The sequence below is a fragment of the Phasianus colchicus genome, chromosome 30, assembly GCF_987193195.1.
Source record: "Phasianus colchicus chromosome 30, bPhaCol1.hap1.1, whole genome shotgun sequence".
Classification (NCBI taxonomy): Eukaryota; Metazoa; Chordata; class Aves; order Galliformes; family Phasianidae; genus Phasianus; species Phasianus colchicus.
In genome coordinates this window covers 3,195,539-3,221,983 of record NC_143465.1, presented here as the reverse complement: position 1 = coordinate 3,221,983, position 26,445 = coordinate 3,195,539, and the positions used below count along the sequence as shown (strand labels likewise).

General features: G+C 50.5%; 5 protein-coding genes across 9 annotated transcripts; all 5 read left to right on the top strand.

The window, feature by feature from the left end:
* Nucleotides 1–8,276: 8,276 nt before the first annotated feature.
* LOC116239595 (uncharacterized) lies at nucleotides 8,277–10,124 on the top strand. Of its 2 annotated transcripts, none has more exons than XM_090126845.1 (2): nucleotides 8,277–8,451; nucleotides 8,482–10,124. In XM_090126845.1, the coding sequence occupies exons 1-2, from the start codon at nucleotides 8,277–8,279 to the stop codon at nucleotides 10,122–10,124; spliced, it is 1,818 nt and encodes a 605-aa protein (XP_089982971.1). The 2 variants fall into 2 exon arrangements, with proteins under 2 accessions (XP_089982971.1, XP_089982972.1); XM_090126846.1 differs by having other exon boundaries at nucleotides 8,277–8,640; nucleotides 8,686–10,124.
* A 2,539-nt stretch (nucleotides 10,125–12,663) lies between these two features.
* LOC149914354 (uncharacterized) lies at nucleotides 12,664–14,472 on the top strand. 2 transcript variants are annotated; one of them, XM_090127181.1, is made up of 5 exons: nucleotides 12,664–12,793; nucleotides 12,923–13,312; nucleotides 13,400–14,033; nucleotides 14,136–14,206; nucleotides 14,264–14,472. In XM_090127181.1, the coding sequence occupies exons 1-5, from the start codon at nucleotides 12,664–12,666 to the stop codon at nucleotides 14,470–14,472; spliced, it is 1,434 nt and encodes a 477-aa protein (XP_089983307.1). The 2 variants fall into 2 exon arrangements, with proteins under 2 accessions (XP_089983307.1, XP_089983306.1); XM_090127180.1 differs by having other exon boundaries at nucleotides 12,664–13,261; nucleotides 13,553–14,472.
* Nucleotides 14,473–17,160: 2,688 nt separating this feature from the next.
* Nucleotides 17,161–18,582, top strand: LOC149914353 (uncharacterized). Of its 2 annotated transcripts, XM_090127206.1 has the most exons (2): nucleotides 17,161–17,557; nucleotides 17,693–18,582. In XM_090127206.1, exons 1-2 carry the CDS (start codon nucleotides 17,161–17,163, stop codon nucleotides 18,580–18,582), a joined length of 1,287 nt encoding a protein of 428 aa, XP_089983332.1. The 2 variants fall into 2 exon arrangements, with proteins under 2 accessions (XP_089983332.1, XP_089983331.1); XM_090127205.1 differs by having other exon boundaries at nucleotides 17,161–18,582.
* A 2,688-nt stretch (nucleotides 18,583–21,270) lies between these two features.
* LOC149914352 (uncharacterized) lies at nucleotides 21,271–22,872 on the top strand. 2 transcript variants are annotated; one of them, XM_090127211.1, is made up of 4 exons: nucleotides 21,271–21,670; nucleotides 21,806–22,303; nucleotides 22,382–22,606; nucleotides 22,664–22,872. In XM_090127211.1, the coding sequence occupies exons 1-4, from the start codon at nucleotides 21,271–21,273 to the stop codon at nucleotides 22,870–22,872; spliced, it is 1,332 nt and encodes a 443-aa protein (XP_089983337.1). The 2 variants fall into 2 exon arrangements, with proteins under 2 accessions (XP_089983337.1, XP_089983336.1); XM_090127210.1 differs by having other exon boundaries at nucleotides 21,719–22,872.
* Nucleotides 22,873–24,782: 1,910 nt separating this feature from the next.
* LOC116239594 (uncharacterized) lies at nucleotides 24,783–26,159 on the top strand. The gene is made up of 2 exons (XM_090127383.1): nucleotides 24,783–24,806; nucleotides 25,536–26,159. Exons 1-2 carry the CDS (start codon nucleotides 24,783–24,785, stop codon nucleotides 26,157–26,159), a joined length of 648 nt encoding a protein of 215 aa, XP_089983509.1.
* The last annotated feature ends 286 nt before the right edge of the window (nucleotides 26,160–26,445 follow it).

Genomic DNA, 26,445 nt, shown 5'->3' with positions numbered 1-26,445 from the left:
ACACCAAGTTTAAGCCCCACATTGAGGAAAACCCCATTTTCCTCTCCCTTTTTGATGGGGGAGCATTAAACAAAATAATTATATTCATCCTTTTAAAAACATGGTGAATGTCCTCTTTGGAGACGTTCAAAATCTGGCTGGATGAGGCTCCAAGCAACCTAACTGAGTTGTAGTTGTCCCTCTTTGTTGCGGGGGAGTTGGACCAGATGACCTTTTAGGGTCCCATCCCACTCAAACTACTCTACGATTCTACGACTTCAAGCCAGAAAGAACAACCCGTGACGGCTCCAGCATTGCAGCGAGCACCGCCCCATGGAGCCCTGCCCCACTGAGCCCTACCGGGTTGCTCCCACCTGAGCATCCCGGAGCTCCAATCGCGGTCCTGGAGCACCGCCCCGCGGTGGAGGAACGCTCACCGCACACCGCGGACCGCTCCGCGGAGAGCTGCTGCTCTCCAGGGACCTCTGCAGGGCGCAGAGCCCGACTTCTCCGAACCAAACAGGCGTCGTTCCACCTACAGCGCTGTTACCGTTTCCCTTCTCCGTTGCGAAGAGAGCCGTGACTTTGCCTAAGATGTTTGGGGCGATTAAAGAATGAGGTGGGCGTGAGAAGGCTGAGCGGTGCAGAGCGATGCGCCCTGCTGTTGAAATTGCGAGTTGCTGCACTGCTGACAGCCCCCTGACTGTGAAGGCAGTGATAAAGTGATGCAATGCTGCTGCAGCAGCGATGTAGAAGAGCAGGTCTGTGAGGCTGGGATGTGGTGTTGGCTCACCCATGACTAAGTGATGTGATGGAGAAATTGGGTCAGCTTTAAAAGGAAAGAAGTGGTAAACCTGTTCCACAGAATCACAGAATGGCACAGGTTGGAAGGGACCTCAAGGATCATGAATTTCCAACCCTCTTGCCACAGGCAGGGCCAACAACCTCCACATTTAATACTAGACCAGGTTGCCCAGGACACCATCCAATCTGGCCTTGAACACCTCTAGGGATGGCTTTCAGCTGCAGAGGGCAAATGCCACATCTCTCTCAGATGTGGAGATCGCAGACCCTGTGAGATCCCTCATCCAAATGTGCCAACTCCTTCCTGCTCCAAAGGGACCCAGGATTTGACATGAGTTTTTGGAATTGCTTACAAAGCTGTTTTACCATTGGTTGTGTCTGCCTTTCTTATCACAGCCTCATCCTGGGGGATGTTAGTGGCAGAGAGGAGCTCTGAGTGGAGAAAATCCTTGGAGAGGGTCCCCTGTGTTGGCCACATTCCTCTCTCCAACTGTCCTCGCCCCTATTGGACCAACTGGTGTTGATCTCATCTAAAAACCCCTGCGAAGCTTGTGGGGTGTTCCCAGGCAAATAAGCTAACTGTCGGATATGACCACTGATGATAATGAATGGAGCAATTAAGACTTTCCTTTCGATGACTGTAATTTAATGGGCTGGTGCAAACCGGTTGAATAACATGGGAAGGAAGCTGCGTTTGTGTCATAGGTAAAAACTGGGCAGATGACCCACTAAAGAGCTGGGTGGGTCATACAAATAGGCAGCAATGCAGCCCAACTTGTCAGGTGGAGAGCAGCTCCTTCCCAGGGGGATGGTCCTGAGCACAGTCATCATCACCACGTGTCCATGAGGGGCACTGAAATGAGGTTGGCCCTGACGCAGAGTGCTGCTGGGAGACAAATGACACGTTCCCTCCTGGCATCTCAGAAATGTTCCCGTTGCCTTTTGGAAGGGAAGGAATGAGGATGAGAGCAATGAGAGCCCACTATTGGAGAGGTGCCACAGGGAGCAGCCTTTGCCTCAGTGACAACCAGCATCCTCCAACCCAGCCCTATGGGATGCTGTGCGTTGGGTCCACAAAACTGCTTGTAGGGGCAAAAGGCTTGGGCAAAGCAGGGTAAAGTACTTACTCCTATGCTCAGAGCTGCAGATAGTGAAACAAGGTAGACACATAGGCTTCTTGTTCCCTTTGCTGTTCTCCTTCAAAAGATTCTGAGAGGTTGAATTAATGATGGTAATAACTGCTTGCTTGGGCTTACAGGGGAACAGCAGAATTACCTCCTATAAGGGGTCTGTGCTGTGCAAATAAGCTGAAAATACACAAAGACTCTTCTCACATTGCTATAACTTCAGTGTAAGTTCATTAAAACAAAGGGCTTTAAGATACTTCTTGTGCAAAGCACCAACAGGATGGGCAGCACTGAGCACTTCCCATGTCACGTACCTCTGAGCCACAGTGCTGAGTTGGATGAGTTGGTAACCTCCAGCAAGAGCATCCCATAATTGCCTGGCAAACCACATTTTCCCACAGTTCCCTAGCAAACCACATTTTCCCTTATGGCTGGGGCAGGAAGCTCAGTGTGACAGGTGACATCCCTGCCACGGGGATCTGCGGTGGTTGTGGGCTGGTGGTCCCAATCTGTGCCTCTTTTCCCATCTATAAACAGGAGGATATTGGTCTTTTCAATTGGTCTTTTCCCACCCAGAAAGGCAGCAATGGTCCTGGGGTGTCTCTGGTCACCATTTAATACATCCAATGGGCTCATTTGACTGGAAGTGGGAGTATACAAACCACATGGAAGAAGGCAGGTGGCAGCTCATTCCTGTGGGATTTTTATGCTCACGCTGTGCTGCCTTCTGTGCAAAAAAACCAAGAATGAGCTTTCAGAAACCAGGGGGTGCTTCCTATGATGCAGACCGGCATGGGGTCCATTGCTGTGCCCCTCCTGAGCCCCACTCCATCTCACTGTGAGCACTGGGCATGGGAAGGGCAGTGATGGAGCCTCAGTTCCCAGTTCCCCTTGGTGTACACCATGGAGCCTTGGTTGGCATTTCCCTTCATGCTCCAACATTCCTGCCATTACCAAATTGCTCAGTGATGAGACCATGGGTGTGATAAGAGATCTGCATACTTAACTCAGCAGGGCTATTGCTCAATCTTCACTTATCCTTTTTGCTTTATCTTTTGCTATCTCCCTTTGATAGACTCCTCTCTAGGTTGAGGCTTGTCTTGATATGCCAGAGCAAGACATGCAGCCCCGTGTATGAATTTTGCTGCACTTTCTCAAAATTGCTAGATGTTTAGTTATTTAAAACAATAATCTGTTTATCCATGCTGCCATTTCTTACCACCTGCAGCAAACATTGTCTGAAAAAAAGAAAAGAAAAGAAAAGAAAAGAAAAGAAAAGAAAAGAAAAGAAAAGAAAAGAAAAGAAAAGAAAAGAAAAGAAAAGAAAAGAAAAGAAAAGAAAAGAAAAGAAAAGAAAAGAAAAGAAAAGAAAAGAAAAGAAAAGAAAAGAAAAGAAAAGAAAAGAAAAGAAAAGAAAAGAAAAGCTTTCTTTTGCTTGGTAAAGCATTTATCCTATGATCTAGGTTTGCCTGAGTTTGATATAGGTACAAAGCACAGTACCACACTTCAATATATAGGAGCCAAAAGCCTTTGGGGGGGATCACCTCTTTGTATCCAGCAGAATAGCATCCAAACACACTCACTACCAAAGCAGCTGTTAGAAGCACCTTGGCCTAAAGGATATTGCTTTGACACAACCACTGTGAGATGCCATGCTGTGAGTTGTGTTAACACAAACTTTCTTTGTGTTAACTTGTGCTGAGGTGCTGCTGCTGTAGGGCAGGCCCAAACCACCCCATTTTGTAACTCCATTCCTTATTGATAATTTCCCAATGGGCTTCAGACAAAGGAGGAACCAGGATGCAGGAAAGGGGGAAATCAAAAACAGGGTGTGCCCATGGCTTTCATGTATGTGGCAAACAGCAGGAAGCAGAGAAAAGTGAAATAAGGGAAGAAACCATGGCTGGAGTGTTGGATTGCCAAAGCCACTCTACATCGGGGAAAGTTTGGGTACACCGGGTTTACATTGGGTTTACATTGGGGAAAGTTGTTGGGGTACACCGACCTCATCATCACCTTCCATCATCATCACATTCCTTGACAGTGACACAGAGCACACTGTGTGTTTAAATGAGAAGGGTTTACGGAAAGAGCCTTAGCCACAATCCTGAGTTGTTAAGTGCAACAGAAAGAGAAAAAAGCAATTTCTCTCTGGATTGTCCTAGGGGGAGAGCTACAGTGAGGAGGGTAAAGGTTTGGAAGCTCTGATCCCCAGAATAGAAGCAGAATGCAAGAGGTGGAGTAAGAGACACTTCCAGCTTAGAAATAATCCCTCCCTTGAGTCCTGCACCCAGCTGGCACGAGGATGGAGCAACAGAGGCAGGCTGCACCTTGTCTGCAGACAGGGAGTGAGGAAACAGGCAGGAAAAGGAAGCAGTGCTTTGGGAAGGAGAATACCCTCTGCACAGCAGAGCTGGATTCATGTCTTCAGGCCTAGGTGCTGATGGCATGGGAGCAGCAGCTGCCACCCCAAGCAGCACATGGCATTGTCCTGGCACTGCCTTGTTGTTGCTGAGGAGCACCAAGCCCAAGTGGCTTCCAGCAATGTGTGTTCCCAGCCCAGCAACGCGTGTTCCCAGGGATGTCACCATGCTGTGGTGGCCCTGCGTGCTGCCCAGGATGTAAGGTTGGCTATAAACCCCACACTGACCCTGCTGCATGCCATGAGGATGCTGCAGATCACAGCTACATGGTGCATCATGGCTATTTATTAAATGTTTTATATGTTCACTCAATGAGGGAGAAGCTGAAGTCTTTGTGTAGAGACAGAGGAAAAAGTGTCCTCAGCTCTCCCATTCCTTGCTTGAGCTTCCTCCTTACCCACCACCCTGCAACATGCAAAAAGTAAAGTTGGGAGAATTAAACAGAGAATCTGAGGTGTTCAGACTGCTTAAAGCTGCATCTGCTGCTCTTCCTCCAGCAGCACGTCAGGACGGATGTGAGGATTGCACCTCTTGCATCATCCACGCAGAGGATGTAATCAGGAGATACTGAGAAAAGCATCATGAAAGCACATAAACCTCGGTAGTAATTATACTCCACCCTCCTGTGACAACTGCAGGAGCTACAGACTGTGCTTCACAGCACAAGCATTGCACCCTGGGATTTCTGTATTAAATCATGTGGAGAAAAGAGCTCTGGCACCCACACGCCTTTGTGATGTGGCTTTATTCCACTAAGGAGGGTTTTATCTGCAGGCGGTGAGCATTGCACTGAGATTTTCGAGCTCTGGTTTAAGTCTCAGGTTTGAGGTTTTCCCAAATCACTCCATCCCATGTGTGAAATGGGAGAAGAATTCCGCTTTGTCTGATTCTCAGCCTCTGGTACTCAGACTCTGGGAAAAGGGATCTGCAGGAACTGAAGGAGCAGTTGGTTGGAAGCAAAAATGCTTTTATAGCAGATTAAGACCTCCGATAGCTTGGCTGAGGCTCACCTTAGAGCTCTTCAGTTAATGTGAGCATCTCACTTTGCTCCTGAAATCCAGGAACACAGTGCCAAACTCTGATTTTCTTGCTATCCTTATCAGCTTGGGAATACTCATGTTTTACTGCTGGAAATATCTCCTGTAACAAACTGGCAGTGTGTCAGCATCTCTGTGTTACCTTCACCCACCCCACCAAGCCAACAAGCCTCATTTAGAGCAACCAATCCAAGCTGCATTATGCCCTGCTCCCTAGGTCGGGTCCTACATCCCAGGACTCATCTATTATGTGCCAGAACATGCTAAACCTCTTACTACTGCTTCATGACTGTCCTTTATCTCAGCGGAGATAAACACGCTGTTCCAGATATGCTAAATACATAGTACAACCACGGCCCTTAATTTGGTTTTCAGACAAACAGTGCATCCCTTGACATCTGTCTTCCCTGCCCTACTTCCCTCCCTGGTCCATGCCACTAAAGGGCTTTGGTATCACTGCTATTGTGTCTCCTTCACATTGTATTTGTCCAAGTAAGTGAAAACTCAGGCTAGCTGACAGTCTTCCAAAAGGTTTCCTGTAGAGAGCCTTTAACAGAGCCCATGTGCTGCAGAGAGGGTCCCTTATCACCACTGGTGTTTCCTCCCAGGATGGTGGCTGTGAGGCTGGTGTGCCATTGAGGTTGATGGGTACTGCTGCCAAGCATGAAGATGAGGTATGGCTGAGACCTCGTGCTCCAGGGCAGGGAATGCAAGGAGGCAGCAAGCAGGGAGGCACCTCGAGATGATGGTGGCATGTATGTCTCCATGGAGACAGGACTCTGAAACAACAAAGCAAGACACAGCTGCCACAGCCAGCTCTGGGGGAAAGATCCTTCCAGTGCTTGACTGGAGCTGCAGGGTTTTGTTGGAGGTATGCTGCTGCTCTTTGTAATCATTCCAGTTTGACAGAAGAACCTACAAAAAAATGCTGCTCTCCTTGCAAGAAGAGCTTTCCCTATTCTCATATGCTCCCAAGAGTTTTCAATAAAGTGATGACTAAAATTCCCACTGAATATAAAACACCCAATACAGTCATGCCTCATTTCAAAGCTGCTCCTCTTCTGTCATGGTCACCCAGCAGAAGAGTCACTGCCCAGAGCATCTCTTTGCCATTGTGAATATAACTACCAGTTGTCATAGCAGTGAAATGGCCCTCGGACTCTCTTCAGCACTAAAATTGTGTAAGCTGGCCATGTCTTGTTAACAGCCCCAGGCACTAACTAGGGAAAAATGCTGGGAAGTACCAATGAAGTTTTAACAATCCACCCCCCAAGGGAAAACAAGTGACCATGCTCTGCTCTCATGCCAGGCTCTCTGCAAGTCAGCATGGTAAAAGAAGAGTCTGCATGAAGACCACCTCACTGCTCCTTTGGCTCTTGGGCCTTTTTACCCTCTGTTACTCTGGAGGTCAATATTTTCAAAGCTACGGAGCACCTGGAGCTTCCTGTGTTTGCATCACTTCATCCTCTGGCTTGTTTTGTCTTTTGGAAAGCTCAGGCTCATGGGACTGGAGACAGTATGCAACCCTGACACTATACCGTGGGTTGTTAATATGCTCCAATCGAGCTTCCACTTGCAACACAAAATAATAACACAGTAGAGTCAAGTCTGAGTGTTCAGAAACATGTTCTCAAATGAGAGACACATCATCTATGCCTATAAAGAGTAAAGTTCCTCTTTTTTTCCCCCTCACATTTCCCATTCTGGAAATGTTGGAACCATGTGGAGGGTGAAGGTGAAAGTAAATCCCGTTTTTTTTTTTACTGGAAATCCATAAGCACATCCACTTTTCTCAGTTTCTTCACTCTACTTAGAGTAGGTGGAGCCACGCAGTGACTTTGACATAGCTGAAAACAAAAGAGGTGGCGGAAGGGAGATATCAATCAAAATTATGCCCAGTAAATGGGTAGTTGTGATTGGGTTTGGTGTCTAAATAAATCAATCACTGTTTCCTTGGAAGAGTATAAAAACTGAAGCACATCAGGTTTCCTCACTCCATTGGATTTCCTTCAGCTCGTTCGTGCCGTGGGACACGGTAAGGCACCTCATGCTACTGATGAAAACTCATTTTCTGATTAACCTTGGAATGCTCAGCTGGGAGAGGTGGGAGTAAAAGTGGCTTTGGGGTCTCATGATTAAAAAAATTCTTCTTATTTATACTCATTTGATTATTTGTTTTTCTAATGAGTCACTACTTAATCACATGGAAAAAATAGAGAGCTGGGACAGAAAACAGAATCATCTTTAGAGGGTCTGCTTGTTTTGCACTACTAGGATCTTTTGAATTCCCTGTTCCCAGGGCTTCTTATTTTTAGAAGGAAGCAAAACAGTTACTATGTCCTTTTGAAACCAAGATTGAAGGATTTCAAAGTGCTGTGGAGTTACTGTTGTGCAAATGATGATACGTTGTTTCTTGCATGACATGAAATAGAAATGCCTATCCCTGAGCATTACAGCCCTGTCAAAATTCCCAAACCACATTTGGATAAGGGTAATTCTGGTGTACCACAGCCTTGTGTACCTCTTCCAACAGAATGCCACCCTGGCAACTTCCTTAAAGGAGTAACTGTTAAGGAATGGCTACAGTCGCACCTGTCGTAGAAAAAGTATATATGTAAGGAAAAAAAACAACACAGTTGTGTATGGATAGAGGAGGCCCTGTGGAAAACCAAATCAAGGGATATGGAATGATTTGGAAACTTCTCAGGCTCTTCTTGGTAATTGTTTTGGAGCTGTGAGTTCCTCAGGTTGACAATATCCTTTTGCATTGCCTCGTATCAGCCTGCCTGGGGAAGGGGAGAGGGGAAGGAAGAGGCAGTAATGCCACAGTAATGCACGCTTTTCTTCTTCTGCACTTTCTAACGCTCATTTTTCTTTCTCTTCCAGGGCTCTTGGCTCCTGTGACAATGGGTTCCCACCAGCAGAAGGGCGAAGGCCAAGGAATTTCTGAGCAGTCCGGTGGATGCCATGGTGGAGGCGGTGGAGGAGGCTCATGCCATGGGGGTGGCGGAGGAGGATCCTGCCACAGTAGTGGAGGTGGAGGATCTATAGGATATCAGAGCCAAGGATCATCCTGCCATGGTGGAGGAAGCAGCAGCGGTGGAGGTGGAGGTGGTGGTGGTGGTGGTGGTGTTATCTACCAGACCCACATATCATCATCCTCCTTTGGAGGAGGAGGAGGAGGAGGAGGAGGAGGAGGAACTTCAGGCCACCAGGGACAAGAACCCATCTGCATTATTGGAGGAGGCGGTGGCAGCAGTGGTGGTGGAAGTGGTTCCAGCCACCAGAGCCAAGGACCCATCTGCATCGGTGGAGGTGGAGGAGGAGGTGGTGGCTCTGACCACCAGAGCCAAGGACCCATCTGCATCGGTGGAGGTGGAGGAGGAGGAGGGGGAGGTGGTTCCAGCCATCAAGGCCAAGGACCCATCTGCATTGGTGGAGGTGGAGGAGGAGGAGGTGGAGGTGGTTCTGGACACCAGAGCCAAGGACCCATCTGCATTGGTGGAGGTGGAGGAGGAGGAGGTGGAGGTGGTTCTGGACACCAGAGCCAAGGACCCATCTGCATTGGTGGAGGTGGAGGAGGAGGAGGGGGAGGTGGTTCTGGCCACCAGAGCCAAGGACCCATCTGCATTGGAGGAGGTGGAGGAGGAGGTAGTTCTAGCCAACAAAGCCAGGGTCCCATCTGTATTGGTGGAGGTGGAGGAGGAGGTGGAGGAAAAGGAGGTGGAGGTGGTTCTGGCCACCAGAGCCAGGGACCCATCTGCATTGGTGGAGGTGGAGGAGGAGGAGGGGGAGGTGGTTCTGGACACCAGAGCCAAGGACCCATCTGCATTGGAGGAGGTGGAGGAGGAGGTAGTTCTAGCCAACAAAGCCAGGGTCCCATCTGTATTGGTGGAGGTGGAGGAGGAGGTGGAGGAAAAGGAGGTGGAGGTGGTTCTGGCCACCAAAGCCAAGGACCCATATGCATTGGTGGAGGTGGAGGAGGAGGTGGAGGAAAAGGAGGTGGAGGTGGTTCTGGCCACCAAAGCCAAGGGCCCATCTGCATTGGTGGAGGTGGAGGAGGAGGAGGAGGAAAAGGAGGTGGAAGTGGTTCTGGTCACGAAAGCCAGGGACCCATCTGCATTGGTGGAGGTGGAGGAGGAGGAGGTGGAGGTGGTTCTGGTCACCAAAGCCAGGGTCCCATATGCATTGGAAGTGGCAGCATAGGAGGAGGAGGAGGTGGTGGTGGTTCCAGCCACCAGAGCCAAGGACCCATCTGCATTGGTGGAGGTGGAGGTGGTGGAGGTGGTTCTGGCTACCAGGGCCAAGGACCCATCTGCATTGGTGGAGGTGGAGGAGGAGGAGGTGGAGGTGGTTCTGGCTATCAGGGCCAAGGACCCATCTGCATTGGTGGAGGTGGAGGAGGAGGAGGTGGAGGTGGTTCTGGCTATCAGGGCCAAGGACCCATCTGCATTGGAGGTGGAGGTGGAGGAGGAGATGGTTCTGGCCACCAGAGCCAAGGACCCATCTGCATTGGAGGTGGAGGAAGAGGAGGAGAAGGAGGAGGTGGTTTCGGCTACCAGGGCCAAGGACCCATCTGCACTGGAGGAGGAGGTGGTGGAGGAGGTGGGGGTGGTTCTGGTCACCAGGGCCAAGGATCCATCTGCATTATTGGAGGAGGCTCTGGCGGAGGTGGTTCATCTAGCTCTGGAGGCATGTCCATGCAACAGCAGACCCAGCCTATCTCCTGGCCACCACAGACTAAACACAAGTAGCAGCTTTAGAAGAGAATCTTGTAACAAGAAAGCCCAGGATGCAAACATTATCTCATTTCTTACTCTGGTAAATGTAAGAATACTTGCATGATTCCTTTCTCCTCCTCGGAATTTTTCTCTTCAGCTCTCCAGCCAAACAGAACCTCCAGTGGTGTGTATCAGCAATTTGCAGCCTCATGTGAGGTTACATCATATGTCTTTTTTCTGCCTCAATTTTCTAGTGTTTGCACAAGGCAATAAAACTGCAGCTCTAGAGAACTTCAGTGTCTGAGTGCTTGCATTCTGTTTACACCACCATTCTGTTTACATATTTTCATTATTTCACTCACCAAGATTTCTTTTTGAGGTTATGCTGTTTTAATAAAACTCCAGAGCACAAATGCATTGCAAACCCACTGTAGAAGAGAGGTAGGATTCCCTAAATATTTTAGGTCATCTTTAAATATCAGTTGCTACACACAGTCCTGACTTTTGCCTATCAGATATAGTGCACCAAAGTTGAACATTGGAAGAAGTCTCCTTCATCTAGGTACCACAGTGCCCAAGGAAGGCGTAGATAAGAGAGGGAAAATGCAAAAACTCTTAACACTTTAGTGCAAAGAATTACAGGGTACCTTCACAGGTGTGAAGCTGAGCCCCTTGAATGATGAAGGAGCTCTTGGTTCTCATAGCTGCACCAAGCACTAGGAGACATGATGTCTGTTAAACCTTGGCTCCAGCTCTGAGCTCCTGGAGCATCCAGCATCAGGGACAGGACACCAGACAGCCACTTCCAGGGTTGAGATGCTAAGCCTGGAGTAACTGGGGAGCTCCTCACTCACACCAGGATAAAACACTGCTTCAGGTATGAGTCTTCAGTGGGAGTTTCCCTATGGGAAGTGATTCCTTTGATGTGGTACATTCTGTCAATTAACAGTTGCAATGTGGAATGTAAAATAAACAGTAATATTTAATTCTTCTGGCAGACAACCTTCGCCGCTCCACTCTCCATTTTATTACTGCTTCAAACAGGCTGGCTGGCTAATTTTTAAAATAAAGATAGTCTTTGAGAGTAAATACCGAAGTGAGTAGTTCTGGGGGAACTGAGATGACCCACTGGGTGGGAATGAAGAAATGCCCGTGCTGCTGCTTCCAGTTTCAGCCCTGTTGCAGTGGTGTGGCCTCCCTCACCCAACTCAACCCCTTGCAACTGATGGCTGTGGATGCATCCCAAGCCCATCACATCCAGGCGATCCAGCCAGGACCATGCCCAGGGAACCACCAAGCACAAAGTGGGACACAAGGACCCTGCCAAGCTGCACCAAGCAGCATGCAGGAATGGATCCAGCACTGGCCAGTGGCTGGGGCCTCTACACTCTAGCTCCAGCACTTGGATTCTATGCTGGAGCAGGTATCACCCCTAATTCCAAGAGGCAGCGTAAATCCTACCTGACCTCTGTACTGCCCATAGCGGGACATGCAAAAAAAAAAATGATCCATGCTAGATTGGCACAGTGGGTTGTCCAAGCATATGGGGATCTTCTACTCCCCTCTGCCACCCCAAAAACAGCACTCCCAACTACTGCAGCTCTTTCCTTTCTTCCAGATATCTCCATTGCGGTGATGGGTTGATGGTTGGAGTTGATCATAATGGTCTTTTGCAACATTAATGACTCAATGATTCAATGATTCAACGATACAACGATTCAATGATTCAGTGATTCTGTGATTCTGTTATTGTAACGAATAATAAACACAAGTCCTTACACCATCCCAGCAGCATCCCCTAGCTCACGTGCAGGGCACTGGAGCCCCACAGCTCCTACCTTCAAACACAACCACGGGAGAAGAACTCACATGAGATCCGCACCCAGACTTCGAGTAGCCTAGGAAGTGATGCAAGGGAAAAGCATTGATCTGATTCGATGAGTCAGGAGGACAACTGGCCTGAAGGAGCATAATTTGTTCTGTAAATAAATCCATCACCATTCCTCTGGATGCCTCACAACCCACTTAGCAAAACTAGAGGCAGTATAAAAGTTGCTTGGTTCTGAAGCACATCACTCACTCAGCACTGCACTGTTGAACGTCTTATCAGAACCAAGAAGGGTAAGTCCATTTCTGCTGATGGGAACAATTCTTCTGATTTTTGTGCTTGCAAAACAGAAATGCCTTGGTGGAGCACACCAGATGGGTGGTGACTTGAAGATTACGGATGTTGTTTTGGTAAATTTAAATCTCTTGCAGATATTAGCAGAAGAGGGATCACCCCATGATACTAGAAATCATGACAGCAGAGATGCAGAGAGAACATTTATGGAATAAAATCTGAATTCAGGAATTTATGTTGATTATCTTCAGTAGTCTTGTGCTGTCCTGATAGTAAAGGCTTGATATTTGACTGGAACACATGGATGACAATTATCTGAAAGGAAATTCAGTGAATGCTGGGAACAATCCTTCCAGTGGAACAATGGCCCTACGGGCTGAGATCATTTTGATAGTAGTGTCTTCTTATCAGTAACAAATATGTGATCTCTTGCAGGACCGCTGCTCAGAGATGTGTTCCCGACAGAGCTCCGAAGGCTGCCACGAGTCATTGTCCCAGTCTGGGGGATGCTGCAGTGGGGGCAGCTCATCCAGCTACCAGGCACAGGGCTCCTCCTGCTGCGGGGGCTCCTCGGGATACAGCATGGGAGGAGGATACGGCGGTGGCAGTGGAGGATCGGGTGGCAAGATCATCATTAGCTCAGGAGGAGGAGGAGGAGGAGGTTCCTCTGGATGCTGTGGTGGGGGATCTAGCAGTGGTGGGTCTTCAGGAGGCAAGATCATAATTTCAGGAGGAGGAAGCAGTGGTGGATCCTCTGGGTGCTGCAGTGGAGGATCCTCAGGCTATGGCATGGGAGGAGGATACAGCAGTGGTGGTTACTCGGGATCCAAGAGCATCATTGGAGGAGGTGGAAGCAGTGGAGGATCCTCTGGGTGCTGCAGTGGTGGGGGATCCAGCAGTGGTGGATCTTCAGGAGGCAAGATCATAATTTCAGGAGGTGGAAGCAGTGGTGGATCCTCTGGGTGCTGCAGTGGAGGATCCTCAGGCTATGGCATGGGAGGAGGATACAGCAGTGGTGGTTACTCGGGATCCAAGAGCATCACTGGAGGTGGTGGAAGCAGTGGAGGATCCTCTGGATGCTGTGGTGGGGGATCCAGCAGTAGTGGATCTTCAGGAGGCAAGATCATAATTTCAGGAGGTGGAAGCAGTGGTGGATCGTCTGGATCCAGCAGTGGAGGATCCTCAGGCTATGGCATGGGAGGAGGATACAGCAGTGGTGGTTACTCGGGATCCAAGAGCATCATTGGAGGAGGTGGAAGCAGTGGAGGATCCTCTGGGTGCTGTGGTGGGGGATCCAGCAGTAGTGGATCTTCAGGAGGCAAGATCATAATTTCAGGAGGTGGAAGCAGTGGTGGATCGTCTGGGTGCTGCAGTGGAGGATCCTCAGGCTATGGCATGGGAGGAGGATACAGCAGTGGTGGTTACTCGGGATCCAAGAGCATCATTGGAGGAGGTGGAAGCAGTGGAGGATCCTCTGGGTGCTGCAGTGGTGGGGGATCCAGCAGTGGTGGATCTTCAGGAGGCAAGATCATAATTTCAGGAGGAGGAAGCAGTGGTGGATCGTCTGGGTGCTGCAGTGGAGGATCCTCAGGCTATGGCATGGGAGGAGGATACAGCAGTGGTGGTTACTCGGGATCCAAGAGCATCATTGGAGGAGGATCCAGCAGTGGAGGATCCTCTGGATGCTGTGGTGGGGGATCCAGCATTGGTGGGTCTTCAGGAGGAACAATCATAATTTCAGGAGGTGGGAGCAGTGGAGGATCGTCTGGGTGCTGCAGTGGAGGATCCTCAGGCTATGGCATGGGAGGAGGATACAGCAGTGGTGGTTACTCAGGATCCAAGAGCATCATTGGAGGTGGAAGCAGTGGTGGGTCGTCTGGATGCTACGGTGGTGGCTCTTCTGGCTATGGCTCTTCCAGCTACGGCAGTGGGGGATCAGGCCGGAAGATCATCATTAGCTCTGGAGGTGGAGGAGGAGGTTCGTCTGGATGCTGTGGTGGAGGATCCAGCAGTGGTGGATCTTCCGGAGGCAAGATCATCATTGAAGGAGGTGGAAGCAGTGCTGGATCCTCTGGATGCTGCACTGGGGGATCCGGTGGGGGCAGTGGCGGTTCCTCGAGCGGCACCATCATCATCAGCTCCGGAGGAAGCAGTGGTGGCTACGGCCAGTCCTCACAGCAGAAATGCCCCATTGTCATTCCTCACATCGAGAGGCACCAGACCAAGCAGGCCTGCTACTTCCCCGGCCAGCAGAAGTGAATGCTCCCAGCAGCCCAGCACTCAGCAATAACAACCCTTCCTTTCTCTGCTGCCTTGTCCTCTTTCCTCTCCACATGACCTCTTCCCTTCTTGTCCGTTCATGCTGCAATCCCACGCTGAGAACTCCCTGATGACTTCTCACCCTTCAATGTGAAGTGCAATAAAATACACTGTGTTCAGAAAAAACTACTTATGCAGCGTTGCTTTTATTCTTTCCCAGTCTCCTGCTTACTTTCAAAAAGTGAATAATCTGCTGAATGCATTCTGCTGAGAAAACTTCAGCTTTCAGTGCTGGAGCTTATAGATATTAAGAGGTCTTGCTTAGGAGAGCTTTGTTGCATGAGCAAGTGGTCCATGTCCCTCATTAATATCCACAGAGGCTGCATTTGTAACGTGGTGAATAGCTCCACTTGTTTCCCCTTCCCAGATGACGAATCACAGCACAACCTCTGGACTTCCCAAAGGGATTTCAGTGCAGACAACAGTAAACTTTGGAAAGACTTAGTCAGGTTTTTGTCAGAAGGAAACCATTCCTTTTCTTAGGCAACATTCAGTAGCAAGGCTTCTTTGGGAGCAGACCAAAGGCCATGGCCTTCAGTTCTGCAAATGTTAAGCTAGATGGTTTTTTATCCACCTGTCACACACAGAAGGTAACAAAGTTAGGTGTGGAAGTAGAGTTTATCATCAGCTGTGCAAATGGTTGAAGGGCCACAGCTGGTTAGATTCTGCCTGTTGCAGAAAAAATTGGGGAGATCTTATTGGGGAGATCTCATTCATCATGAGATATCTTCTGGGTGGCAGCCAGAATTAGAATTACTGTCAGACCTGAGCTTTCCTTTGGTGCCTGGAGGAGAGCTCAAGACACTGGAGGGAGTCCAAAGCAGATATGAGGTATCGTCTTCATGGCCAACTGATGCCATCAGTTAGCATTGCTGTGCCTGAAGGAAGCTGCTGGGGAAAAGGACTGCAGGATCTGGCCAAGTTTTTTCTCTCTCTCTTAACAATACACAGCATTCCCAGAGGAGCTGGAAGTGCAAAGAATGCGTAACATCACCTGACCACATGTCCTGAGCAAGACTGCTCCATAGGGCAAAGAATGGCCTAGACTTGGCCAGAGCAGAGTGGCCCAAAAGGGGGCCACTCCCCCCGTGAACCCTTTTTATTCTACCAGGTGAGATGAGCATGTGGCACTGACTCTGTGTTTCCAACCCCTGCACACACACACGAGTCATGCAGGGCTTGCAGGAGCACTTCTTTTCAACCCTGCCAAAAACCTTCACAGCTTTCCCTCATGCCATGGGTCCTCATGAGACACAATTCCCGGGTGCCCCTCTGTGCAAGTCCCTGCAGGTTAGAGCCAGGGATCAAGGTGCTATGATGCTCCGTAGTACAACACCCACACTTCATGGGTGGCAGCCAGAATTACTGTCAGACCTGAGCTTTCCTTTGGTGCCTGGAGGAGAGCTCAAGACACTGGAGGGAGTCCAAAGCAGAATACAGGAAGCCCCCGTACCCATGTTACCAGAGATGAGGCTGATGGCCCTGTCCCCATACCACTGGAGCTGCGTTGCGTGCCCAATGTGTTCGCTGTGGAAGGGCTGAGCAACCTGTCACTGTCGTCACACATCCGCTCAGCTAAAACCCCCCAATTACGCCTTCATCTGCTCCATCTCCAGCAAGGGTGGATGCTGTTCTCAGCCTCCGAGCACGTGTGACACGGTGGAAGGATGCAAGTGCTGCAAAACACAACGGCCAGCAATGTAGACTCTGTGCTGATGAGTTGTCATTCTCCAGTAAGGCACATTCCGTGGCAGAACACCCAGATGACTCTCAACTTATGGGGGCTGTCCAGCATAGCAGGACCCCTGAAAAATGACCTGAAGCAGGCGAAGTGTTTAATGTGCTGTGGTTCAAGGGTAGGGTCTTGATGGCCTTCAAATGCATCTTTGCAGACTGAAAGATCTCAAGACTTCCCCTGCCCTGACCATGCAGCCTGGTGATTAGGACGCCTGGGAAGCTGGAGCTGAGCACAGGTGTCCCCCAGCTCCATCCAGACCCTGCTCAGTGCATCCTTTATCCTCATCATTCCCTCCAGCCCTGCCTCATTTCAATCTCCATCCCTCAGCCTCCGCTTCGTCCCCACTCTGCCGAGCACCCAGAGATTGCAGCCCACGAGAAAGGGCCGGGAGGCCAACCAGCAGTCCCCACGAGACAGTCAAACCCAGCACTTCAGGGCATGACCCCTGGAAGTGAATCACTGTGTAAAATTAACAACTAGAATATGAAATGTAATTGGAACACCATAGATCTCCGCTGTATCACCTATCCGCAGCAAGTGACTCAAAGGAGGCAGGTGAAGCCAGGTCAGTAAATAAAAACATCACCATTGCCTCACTTCCCTTACGAGCCCAATATAAAGGCTAACATATCCTAGGGCTCCTCATTCTCCCATCACCAAGACTTGCACGCATCCAGCTGTGTTGAAGGTAAGCCCGCTGATACGGAGATTTTCTCAATCCCCTTGCCTCCTTTCCTGCTGTGTCTCAAAGAAGAAGTGTTTTATGAAGCACCCATTCCACTACAACAAGAGAATCTGGGGCAGATTGGAAGTTTGGTGTGAAGTTTCAGCACCAGCTCCGAGCGGACGCTGAATAACAGTGCTATTTCTTGCAGGACCGCTGCTCAGAGATGTGTTCCCGACAGAGCTCCGGAGGCTGCCACGAGTCATCGTCCCAGTCTGGGGGATGCTGCAGTGGGGGCAGCTCATCCAGCTACCAGGCACAGGGCTCCTCCTGCTGCGGGGGCTCCTCGGGATACAGCATGGGAAGAGGATACGGTGGTGGCAGTGGAGGATCGGGTGGCAAGATCATCATTAGCTCAGGAGGAGGAGGAGGAGGAGGTTCCTCTGGATGCTGCGGTGGGGGATCTAGCAGTGGTGGGTCTTCAGGTGGCACGATCATAATTTCAGGAGGTGGGAGCAGTGGGGGATCGTCTGGGTGCTGCAGTGGAGGATCCTCAGGCTATGGCATGGGAGGAGGATACAGCAGTGGTGGTTACTCAGGATCCAAGAGCATCATTGGAGGAGGTGGAAGCAGTGGTGGATCTTCAGGTGGCAAGATCATAATTTCAGGAGGTGGGAGCAGTGGGGGATCATCTGGATGCTGCAGTGGAGGATCCAGCAGTGGCGGGTCTTCAGGAGGAACAATCATAATTTCAGGAGGTGGGAGCAGTGGGGGATCTTCTGGGTGCTGCCGAGGAGTATCCTCAGGCTATGGCATGGGAGGAGGATACAGCAGTGGTGGTTACTCAGGATCCAAGAGCATCATTGGAGGAGGTGGAAGCAGTGGAGGATCCTCTGGATGCTCTGGTGGAGGATCCAGCAGTGGTGGGTCTTCAGGTGGCAAGATCATAATTTCAGGAGGTGGGAGCAGTGGTGGATCCTCTGGATGCTGTGGTGGGGGATCCAGCAGTGGTGGGTCTTCAGGTGGCACAATCATAATTTCGGAAGGAGGAAGCAGTGGTGGATCCTCGGAATGCTATGGTGGGGGATCTGGCAGTGGTGGGTCTTCAGGAGGAACAATCATAATTTCAGGAGGTGGGAGCAGTGGGGGATCGTCTGGGTGCTGCAGTGGAGGATCCTCAGGCTATGGCATGGGAGGAGGATACAGCAGTGGTGGTTACTCAGGATCCAAGAGCATCATTGGAGGTGGAAGCAGTGGTGGGTCGTCTGGATGCTACGGTGGTGGCTCTTCTGGCTATGGCTCTTCCAGCTACGGCAGTGGGGGATCAGGCCGGAAGATCATCATTAGCTCTGGAGGTGGAGGAGGAGGTTCGTCTGGATGCTGTGGTGGGGGATCCAGCAGTGGTGGATCTTCTGGAGACAAGATCATCATTGAAGGAGGTGGAAGCAGTGGTGGATCCTCTGGATGCTGCACTGGGGGATCCGGTGGGGGCAGTGGCGGTTCCTCAAGCGGCACCATCATCATCAGCTCCGGAGGAAGCAGTGGTGGCTACGGCCAGTCCTCACAGCAGAAATGCCCCATTGTCATTCCTCACATCGAGAGCTACCAGACCAAGCAGGCCTGCTACTTCCCCGGCCAGCAGAAGTGAATGCTCCCAGCAGCCCAGCACTCCGCAATAACAACCCTTCCTTTCTCTGCTGCCTTGTCCTCTTTCCTCTCCACATGACCTCTTCCCTTCTTGTCCGTTCATGCTGCAATCCCATGCTGAGAACTCCCTGATGACTTCTCACCCTTCAATGTGAAGTGCAATAAAATACACTGTGTTCAGAAAAAACTACTTATGCAGCGTTGCTTTTATTCTTTCCCAGTCTCCTGCTTACTTTCAAAAAGTGAATAATCTGCTGAATGCATTCTGCTGAGAAAACTTCAGCTTTCAGTGCTGGAGCTTATGGACATTAAGGGATCTTGCTTAGGAGAGCTTTGTTGCATGATCAAGTGGTCCGTGTCCCTCATTAATATCCACAGAGGCTGCATTTGTAACGTGGTGAATAGCTCCACTTGTTTCCCCTTCCCAGATGACGAAGCACAGCACAACCTCTGGGCTTCCCAAAGGGATTTCAGTGCAGACAACAGTAAACTTTGGAAAGACTTAGTCAGGTTTTTGTCAGAAGGAAACCATTCCTTTTCTTAGGCAACATTCAGTAGCAAGGCTTCTTTGGGAGCAGACCAAAGGCCATGGCCTTCAGTTCTGCAAATGTTAAGCTAGATGGTTTTTTATCCATCTGTCACACACAGAAGGTAACAAAGTTAGGTGTGGAAGTAGAGTTTATCATCAGCTGTGCAAATGGTTGAAGGGCCACAGCTGGTTAGATTCTGCCTGTTGCAGAAAAAATTGGGGAGATCCTATTGGGGAGATCTCATTCATCATGAGATATCTTCTGGGTGGCAGCCAGAATTAGAATTACTGTCAGACCTGAGCTTTCCTTTGGTGCCTGGAGGAGAGCTCAAGACACTGGAGGGAGTCCAAAGCAGATATGAGGTATCGTCTTCATGGCCAACTGATGCCATCAGTTAGCATTGCTGTGCCTGAAGGAAGCTGCTGGGGAAAAGGACTGCAGGATCTGGCCAAGTTTTTTCTCTCTCTCTTAACAATACACAGCATTCCCAGAGGAGCTGGAAGTGCAAAGAATGCGTAACATCACCTGACCACATGTCCTGAGCAAGACTGCTCCATAGGGCAGAGAATGGCCCAGAATTGGCCAGAGCAGAGTGGCCCAAAAGGGGGCCACTCCCCCCGTGAACCCTTTTTATTCTACCAGGTGAGATGAGCATGTGGCACTGACTCTGTGTTTCCAACCCCTGCACACACACACGAGTCATGCAGGGCTTGCAGGAGCACTTCTTTTCAACCCTGCCAAAAACCTTCACAGCTTTCCCTCATGCCATGGGTCCTCATGAGACACAATTCCCGGGTGCCCCTCTGTGCAAGTCCCTGCAGGTTAGAGCCAGGGATCAAGGTGCTATGATGCTCCGTAGTACAACACCCACACTTCATGGGTGGCAGCCAGAATTACTGTCAGACCTGAGCTTTCCTTTGGTGCCTGGAGGAGAGCTCAAGACACTGGAGGGAGTCCAAAGCAGAATACAGGAAGCCCCCGTACCCATGTTACCAGAGATGAGGCTGATGGCCCTGTCCCCATACCACTGGAGCTGCGTTGCGTGCCCAATGTGTTCGCTGTGGAAGGGCTGAGCAACCTGTCACTGTCGTCACACATCCGCTCAGCTAAAACCCCCCAATTACGCCTTCATCTGCTCCATCTCCAGCAAGGGTGGATGCTGTTCTCAGCCTCCGAGCACGTGTGACACGGTGGAAGGATGCAAGTGCTGCAAAACACAACGGCCAGCAATGTAGACTCTGTGCTGATGAGTTGTCATTCTCCAGTAAGGCACATTCCGTGACAGAACACCCAGATGACTCTCAACTTATGGGGGCTGTCCAGCATAGCAGGACCCCTGAAAAATGACCTGAAGCAGGCCAAGTGTTTAATGTGCTGTGGTTCAAGGGTAGGGTCTTGATGGCCTTCAAATGCATCTTTGCAGACTGAAAGATCTCAAGACTTCCCCTGCCCTGACCATGCAGCCTGGTGATTAGGACGCCTGGGAAGCTGGAGCTGAGCACAGGTGTCCCCCAGCTCCATCCAGACCCTGCTCAGTGCATCCTTTATCCTCATCATTCCCTCCAGCCCTGCCTCATTTCAATCTCCATCCCTCAGCCTCCGCTTCGTCCCCACTCTGCCGAGCACCCAGAGATTGCAGCCCACGAGAAAGGGCCGGGAGGCCAACCAGCAGTCCCCACGAGACAGTCAAACCCAGCACTTCAGGGCATGACCCCTGGAAGTGAATCACTGTGTAAAATTAACAACTAGAATATGAAATGTAATTGGAACACCATAGATCTCCGCTGTATCACCTATCCGCAGCAAGTGACTCAAAGGAGGCAGGTGAAGCCAGGTCAGTAAATAAAACCATCACCATTGCCTCACTTCCCTTACGAGCCCAATATAAAGGCTAACGTATCCTAGGGCTCCTCATTCGCCCACCACCAAGACTTGCACGCATCCAGCTGTGTTGAAGGTAAGCCCGCTGATACGGAGATTTTCTCAATCCCCTTGCCTCCTTTCCTGCTGTGTCTCAAAGAAGAAGGGTTTTATGAAGCTCCCATTCCACTACAACAAGAGAATCTGGGGCAGATTGGAAGTTTGGTGTGAAGTTTCAGCACCAGCTCCGAGCGGACGCTGAATAACAGTGCTATTTCTTGCAGGACCGCTGCTCAGAGATGTGTTCCCGACAGAGCTCCGGAGGCTGCCACGAGTCATCGTCCCAGTCTGGGGGATGCTGCAGTGGGGGCAGCTCATCCAGCTACCAGGCACAGGGCTCCTCCTGCTGCGGGGGCTCCTCGGGATACAGCATGGGAGGAGGATACGGCAGTGGCAGTGGAGGATCGGGTGGCAAGATCATCATTAGCTCAGGAGGAGTGGGAGGAGGAGGAGGTTCCTCTGGATGCTGTGGTGGGGGATCTAGCAGTGGTGGGTCTTCAGGTGGCACGATCATAATTTCAGGAGGTGGGAGCAGTGGGGGATCGTCTGGGTGCTGCAGTGGAGGGTCCTCAGGCTATGGCATGGGAGGAGGATACAGCAGTGGTGGTTACTCAGGATCCAAGAGCATCATTGGAGGAGGTGGAAGCAGTGGTGGATCTTCAGGTGGCACGATCATAATTTCAGGAGGTGGGAGCAGTGGGGGATCCTCTGGATGCTGCAGTGGAGGATCCAGCAGTGGTGGGTCTTCAGGAGGAACAATCATAATTTCAGGAGGTGGGAGCAGTGGGGGATCTTCTGGGTGCTGCCGAGGAGTATCCTCAGGCTATGGCATGGGAGGAGGATACAGCAGTGGTGGTTACTCAGGATCCAAGAGCATCATTGGAGGAGGTGGAAGCAGTGGAGGATCCTCTGGATGCTCTGGTGGAGGATCCAGCAGTGGTGGGTCTTCAGGTGGCAAGATCATAATTTCAGGAGGTGGGAGCAGTGGTGGATCCTCTGGATGCTGTGGTGTGGGATCCAGCAGTGGTGGGTCTTCAGGTGGCACAATCATAATTTCGGAAGGAGGAAGCAGTGGTGGATCCTCGGAATGCTATGGTGGGGGATCTAGCAGTGGTGGGTCTTCAGGAGGAACAATCATAATTTCAGGAGGTGGGAGCAGTGGGGGATCGTCTGGGTGCTGCAGTGGAGGATCCTCAGGCTATGGCATGGGAGGAGGATACAGCAGTGGTGGTTACTCAGGATCCAAGAGTATCATTGGAGGAAGATCCAGCAGTGGTGGATCTTCTGGATGCTGTGGTGGGGGATCCAGCAGTGGTGGATCTCCAGGAGACAAGATCATAATTTCAGAAGGTGGGAGCAGTGGTGGATCCTCTGGATGCTGTGCTGGGGGATCCAGCAGTGGTGGATCTTCAGGTGGCAAGATCATAATTTCAGGAGGTGGGAGCAGTGGAGGATCCTCTGGATGCTACGGTGGTGGCTCTTCTGGCTATGGCTCTTCCAGCTACGGCAGTGGGGGATCAGGCCGGAAGATCATCATTAGCTCTGGAGGTGGAGGAGGGGGTTCGTCTGGATGCTGTGGTGGAGGATCCAGCAGTGGTGGATCTTCCGGCGACAAGATCATCATTGAAGGAGGTGGAAGCAGTGCTGGATCCTCTGGATGCTGCACTGGGGGATCCGGTGGGGGCAGTGGCGGTTCCTCGAGCGGCACCATCATCATCAGCTCCGGAGGAGGCAGTGGTGGGTACGGCCAGTCCTCACCGCAGAAATGCCCCATTGTCATTCCTCACATCGAGAGCTACCAGACCAAGCAGGCCTGCTACTTCCCCGGCCAGCAGAAGTGAATGCTCCCAGCAGCCCAGCACTCAGCAATAACAGCCCTTCCTTTTTCTGCTGCCTTGTCCTCTTTCCCATGTTTGTCTGCTTCCCTACCATGTGTCCTCTTCTGGACCCTTTATGCTCCATTGCTATGCCATGAACTCTGGGCTTAACAGCCTTTTGCCCCATGCTGTTTTGACTTCTTTGTTCAAATTCTGCTCTGTTTTCAATGAGCATATGTAGTACCTAATAAATATCTTTCCAAAGTAGACTTATTTTTGAGTTTCTTTTTTCTTGCTTTTTCACACAGCCTCTCAATATCTTGGTAGCAAGAAATATATCTGATAATTGAGTCCTCCATTGCGAAGTTCAGCAGTGCATTGTCACATATCTAAAGCCAATGCACCATTGAGTCCAGGGGAATGTTGCACCTTTCTTTTCCTCTGGGCTCCAAAGTAGAGCAACAACATATCCTAAAGCATCAAACACCCACAGCTTCCATCATCTGCTTGACTCCTGCACTGGTGTTTCCCTTTTACTGTCACCCCAGCTCATGGCTCTGATTCCTCTGGGGCAGCAGCACCCAATGTTGATGTCCATGTAGCAACACAGAGTTGCTGGATGGTGCAGCTGAGGCTGTTGGGTTCCAACCTGAAACAGTTGAAGCAGGGACAGTCCACGTTAGCAGTTATCACTGCCAAAGTGGCCCAATGCCATACCAATGTCCATGTCCTTGCAGTACACCTTCCCACCCAGCTTTGCAAAACTCAGAGCAGCTCTACCCAGAGGAAAGCCTCGCACACTGCGTTGGCTGAATGATCCCTGGGCCAGCAGAAGGAAATAAAGCCAGCAGCACAGCCCTTAGGCTGTGAAAGCACACCACACTATGCCTCCAGGCCTTAATTCCTCCTTGTCCGTTTTTGGAAACCTGCTTTGAAATGAAATGCTGAGGGCAGCAGCACCACCTCTTTGTGCTGCTCGCTGTCCTGTAAATGTGGCCTATTGCCAAAGCTGGAACTCACTGCCCCTCTGAGGAAATGGCTCTGGGTTGAAGAGATCTAGTCCGGCACCATGAGCTGAGCTGAGCACAGAGACTTTTTGTGGACACCATGCAAGGCAGTGGGACCAGCACAGCCACTGCACATCCCCAGCACATCCTGGTGGGGATCCTGTTGCTCCATGGTCTTCCCAAGAGCACAGCACAGGTAGATGCAGAAGGAAGGCAGCTGGTGGGTGATTCCTCCATGCCAGGAATAATCCTGCCACAGTGGGTTTAGGTGTTTGGCATTTAAATCTCTGAAATGATCTCCAGGATCCTTAACCTTTCCCTGTAGCATCCTCACAAATCACCCAAACTGGCTGCTTTACTCCGATTCAAATGCAAATGTCCTCTTTAGATAACGCCTCTATGGAGCCATCAGTGAGAGGATGGAGAGATCAGGTGCTGTGTGCAGCCCTGTGCTACATCCCCTCCATCCTGGGTACCCGCTGACCCCATCTGCCCTTGCAGTGATGCTGTGTTGCAAATGGTGCCATGTTGCTAAACCACATCTTTCTGCCCCTTCTCCGCTCACTGACACCCTCTGTCCTGCATGCACCAATCCTCATGCTTAGCATCTCTTACACCCACACTCCCACCCACCTCCCCCAGCAGATCTGCCTCGCAGCGGTCCTCGTTCAGGGCAGGAGCACAAGAATAGAGTCATTAAGCAGAAAAATGGGGTTATTAAGCAGGAGTAGCAATTACTGCCGCATGCAGGACAACGAGGAGATATTGATCAGTTGTCATGAGTCAAAGCAAACACTGAGATCAGTATTTGATTGGTAAATAAATCCTTGTCATTCCTCAGGATGTCTCACTTCCCATCTATGCTAAACGCCATATAAAAGTTCCTGTGTCTTAAAGCTCTTCATTCAGTCAACTTTAATCTTCTAAATGTGTTTCCGATGGCTGAGGAGGGTAAGTCTGCTTTTTCTGCAGCTTTATGATGGCATATTCATGGGAGTTGGATGGCTTCATTTGGGATCTCGGGGTGTATCTGCAACAGTACCCCACTGCCTGAGCATCCTTAGCACCGTTCTGGTGCTTCTAGCTATGGTGCATCCATTATTGCACTCCCATTTTGCTGCTGGGAGGAGAGGTGAAATCAGACCACTGGGAGCCACAAGCAGGCTGAACACCCAGCTAAGCCTGTGGTGGGCTCAGCACACTGGGACCAGCAGAACCATCAATGCTTCCAACATGTTTGTAAGGTGCGAGACATCATTTTGATATGGTTTAATGACAAGTCTGTGTTGTCCTTCGTGGTGGTTACGCACCTCTCACAGCTGTGCCGCTTATCTAAAGCCTATTGGGAATGCAATGGATACAACAATGCAGCCAGCAATGTCGCCTGGCTTGGAAATCCTGATACACAGCTCTTGCAACACTTTAAAAGCAGAATCAGGGATAATCCGTGCTATCTTTACAGCTCAGCCTGAGGATTGAGAGGGGGAAACTGCAGCAGTTCTGAGGTATTAAATTAGTTCAGCTTTCGATTCTCCAGAAATGCAGCCTAGAGATAGGAAACAGAAAAGCCATCCCAGTAAATGTTTTCCTATTTGAAGAAGAGCAGAGCGTTGTCATGGGACATTGCCATGGTGTAAAAATGAAGCATTAATGGGTGTTGTTTTCTTTTTCCTCTTTCAGATCTTTCAATTTTTCCGAGGGAGATGCTCCCGCCAGAACAGGGGTTACAGCAATGGCATCTCCTCACACTATGGGGACACTCGGAGCCTGCAGGGACGCGGCTCCATCTTCTGCAGTGGAGAGGGCTCCATCATCTACAGCCGGGGAGCTGCACCCACATCCTTCCCCTACAGCATCACAGCGGGGTGCACGCCCGGCAGCGATGGGGTTGTTGTAATATCTGGGGGTGATAGTGAGGGGGCATCTGGATGGAGCACGACGGGAGGGACAGTCCCAACCTACAGCCCCCGGGGGGCGGTGGGATATGGCACTGAGGACACAGGCTGGGGTATGGTTGGTGGTTCAGCAGGTGGTGGAGGATCAGGATGCTACAGTGGGAAATTGGGTGTTGGGAGAGGTTCTGGCTGTGGGTATGATGCGTCTCAGAGACAAAAGGCTGTAAGCACAAGTGCTGGACAAGGGCTGTATGGTGGAGTATCGGGCTATGGCACCGGGGGAGAGCTCAGCTCTGGAAGTGCTGGGATGGCACAGGTCATGCAGCAGAAGTGCCCCGTGGTCATCCCCGACATTGAGCCCCAACAGATCAAGCAGAGCTGCCAGTGGCCCCCCAGCCAGAAGAAATGAAGGACCCTACAGATCTCACTCTGTGCTCCAGATGTGCCACCCTGCAATTTTTGCCATGGACAAGGAGCTCTGCATTCCTCCCATCAGGCTGTTTTTCCAGCATCGGGAAGGAGATCTGTGCATCAGTGACAGCAAAAAATCCCTTCCACCTTCTCCTTTTTCTCATAGGTTGGGAAAAGATTCCTTCCTTCTTCTCATTTTTCTCTTGGTTTGGGAAATCAAACCTCAGGCTCTATAGGAACATCAGCATCAGGATAATTTGCTTCATTCTTCCCTCCTTCATTTG

Coding starts and splice junctions, on each gene's coding strand:
- LOC149914354 (XM_090127180.1), top strand. CDS start 12,664: ATGTGTTCCCGACAGAGCTCCGAAGGCTGCCACGAGTCATTGTCCCAG. Junction 13,262..13,552: donor ATCCAAGAGCATCACTGGAG/GTGGTGGAAGCA, acceptor TAATTTCAGGAG/GTGGAAGCAGTGGTGGATCG.
- LOC149914353 (XM_090127205.1), top strand. CDS start 17,161: ATGTGTTCCCGACAGAGCTCCGGAGGCTGCCACGAGTCATCGTCCCAG.
- LOC116239594 (XM_090127383.1), top strand. CDS start 24,783: ATGTGTTTCCGATGGCTGAGGAGG. Junction 24,807..25,535: donor GTTTCCGATGGCTGAGGAGG/GTAAGTCTGCTT, acceptor TTCCTCTTTCAG/ATCTTTCAATTTTTCCGAGG.
- LOC116239595 (XM_090126845.1), top strand. CDS start 8,277: ATGGGTTCCCACCAGCAGAAGGGCGAAGGCCAAGGAATTTCTGAGCAG. Junction 8,452..8,481: donor CCAAGGATCATCCTGCCATG/GTGGAGGAAGCA, acceptor GTGGAGGTGGAG/GTGGTGGTGGTGGTGGTGGT.
- LOC149914352 (XM_090127210.1), top strand. CDS start 21,271: ATGTGTTCCCGACAGAGCTCCGGAGGCTGCCACGAGTCATCGTCCCAG. Junction 21,671..21,718: donor CAAGAGCATCATTGGAGGAG/GTGGAAGCAGTG, acceptor TAATTTCAGGAG/GTGGGAGCAGTGGGGGATCC.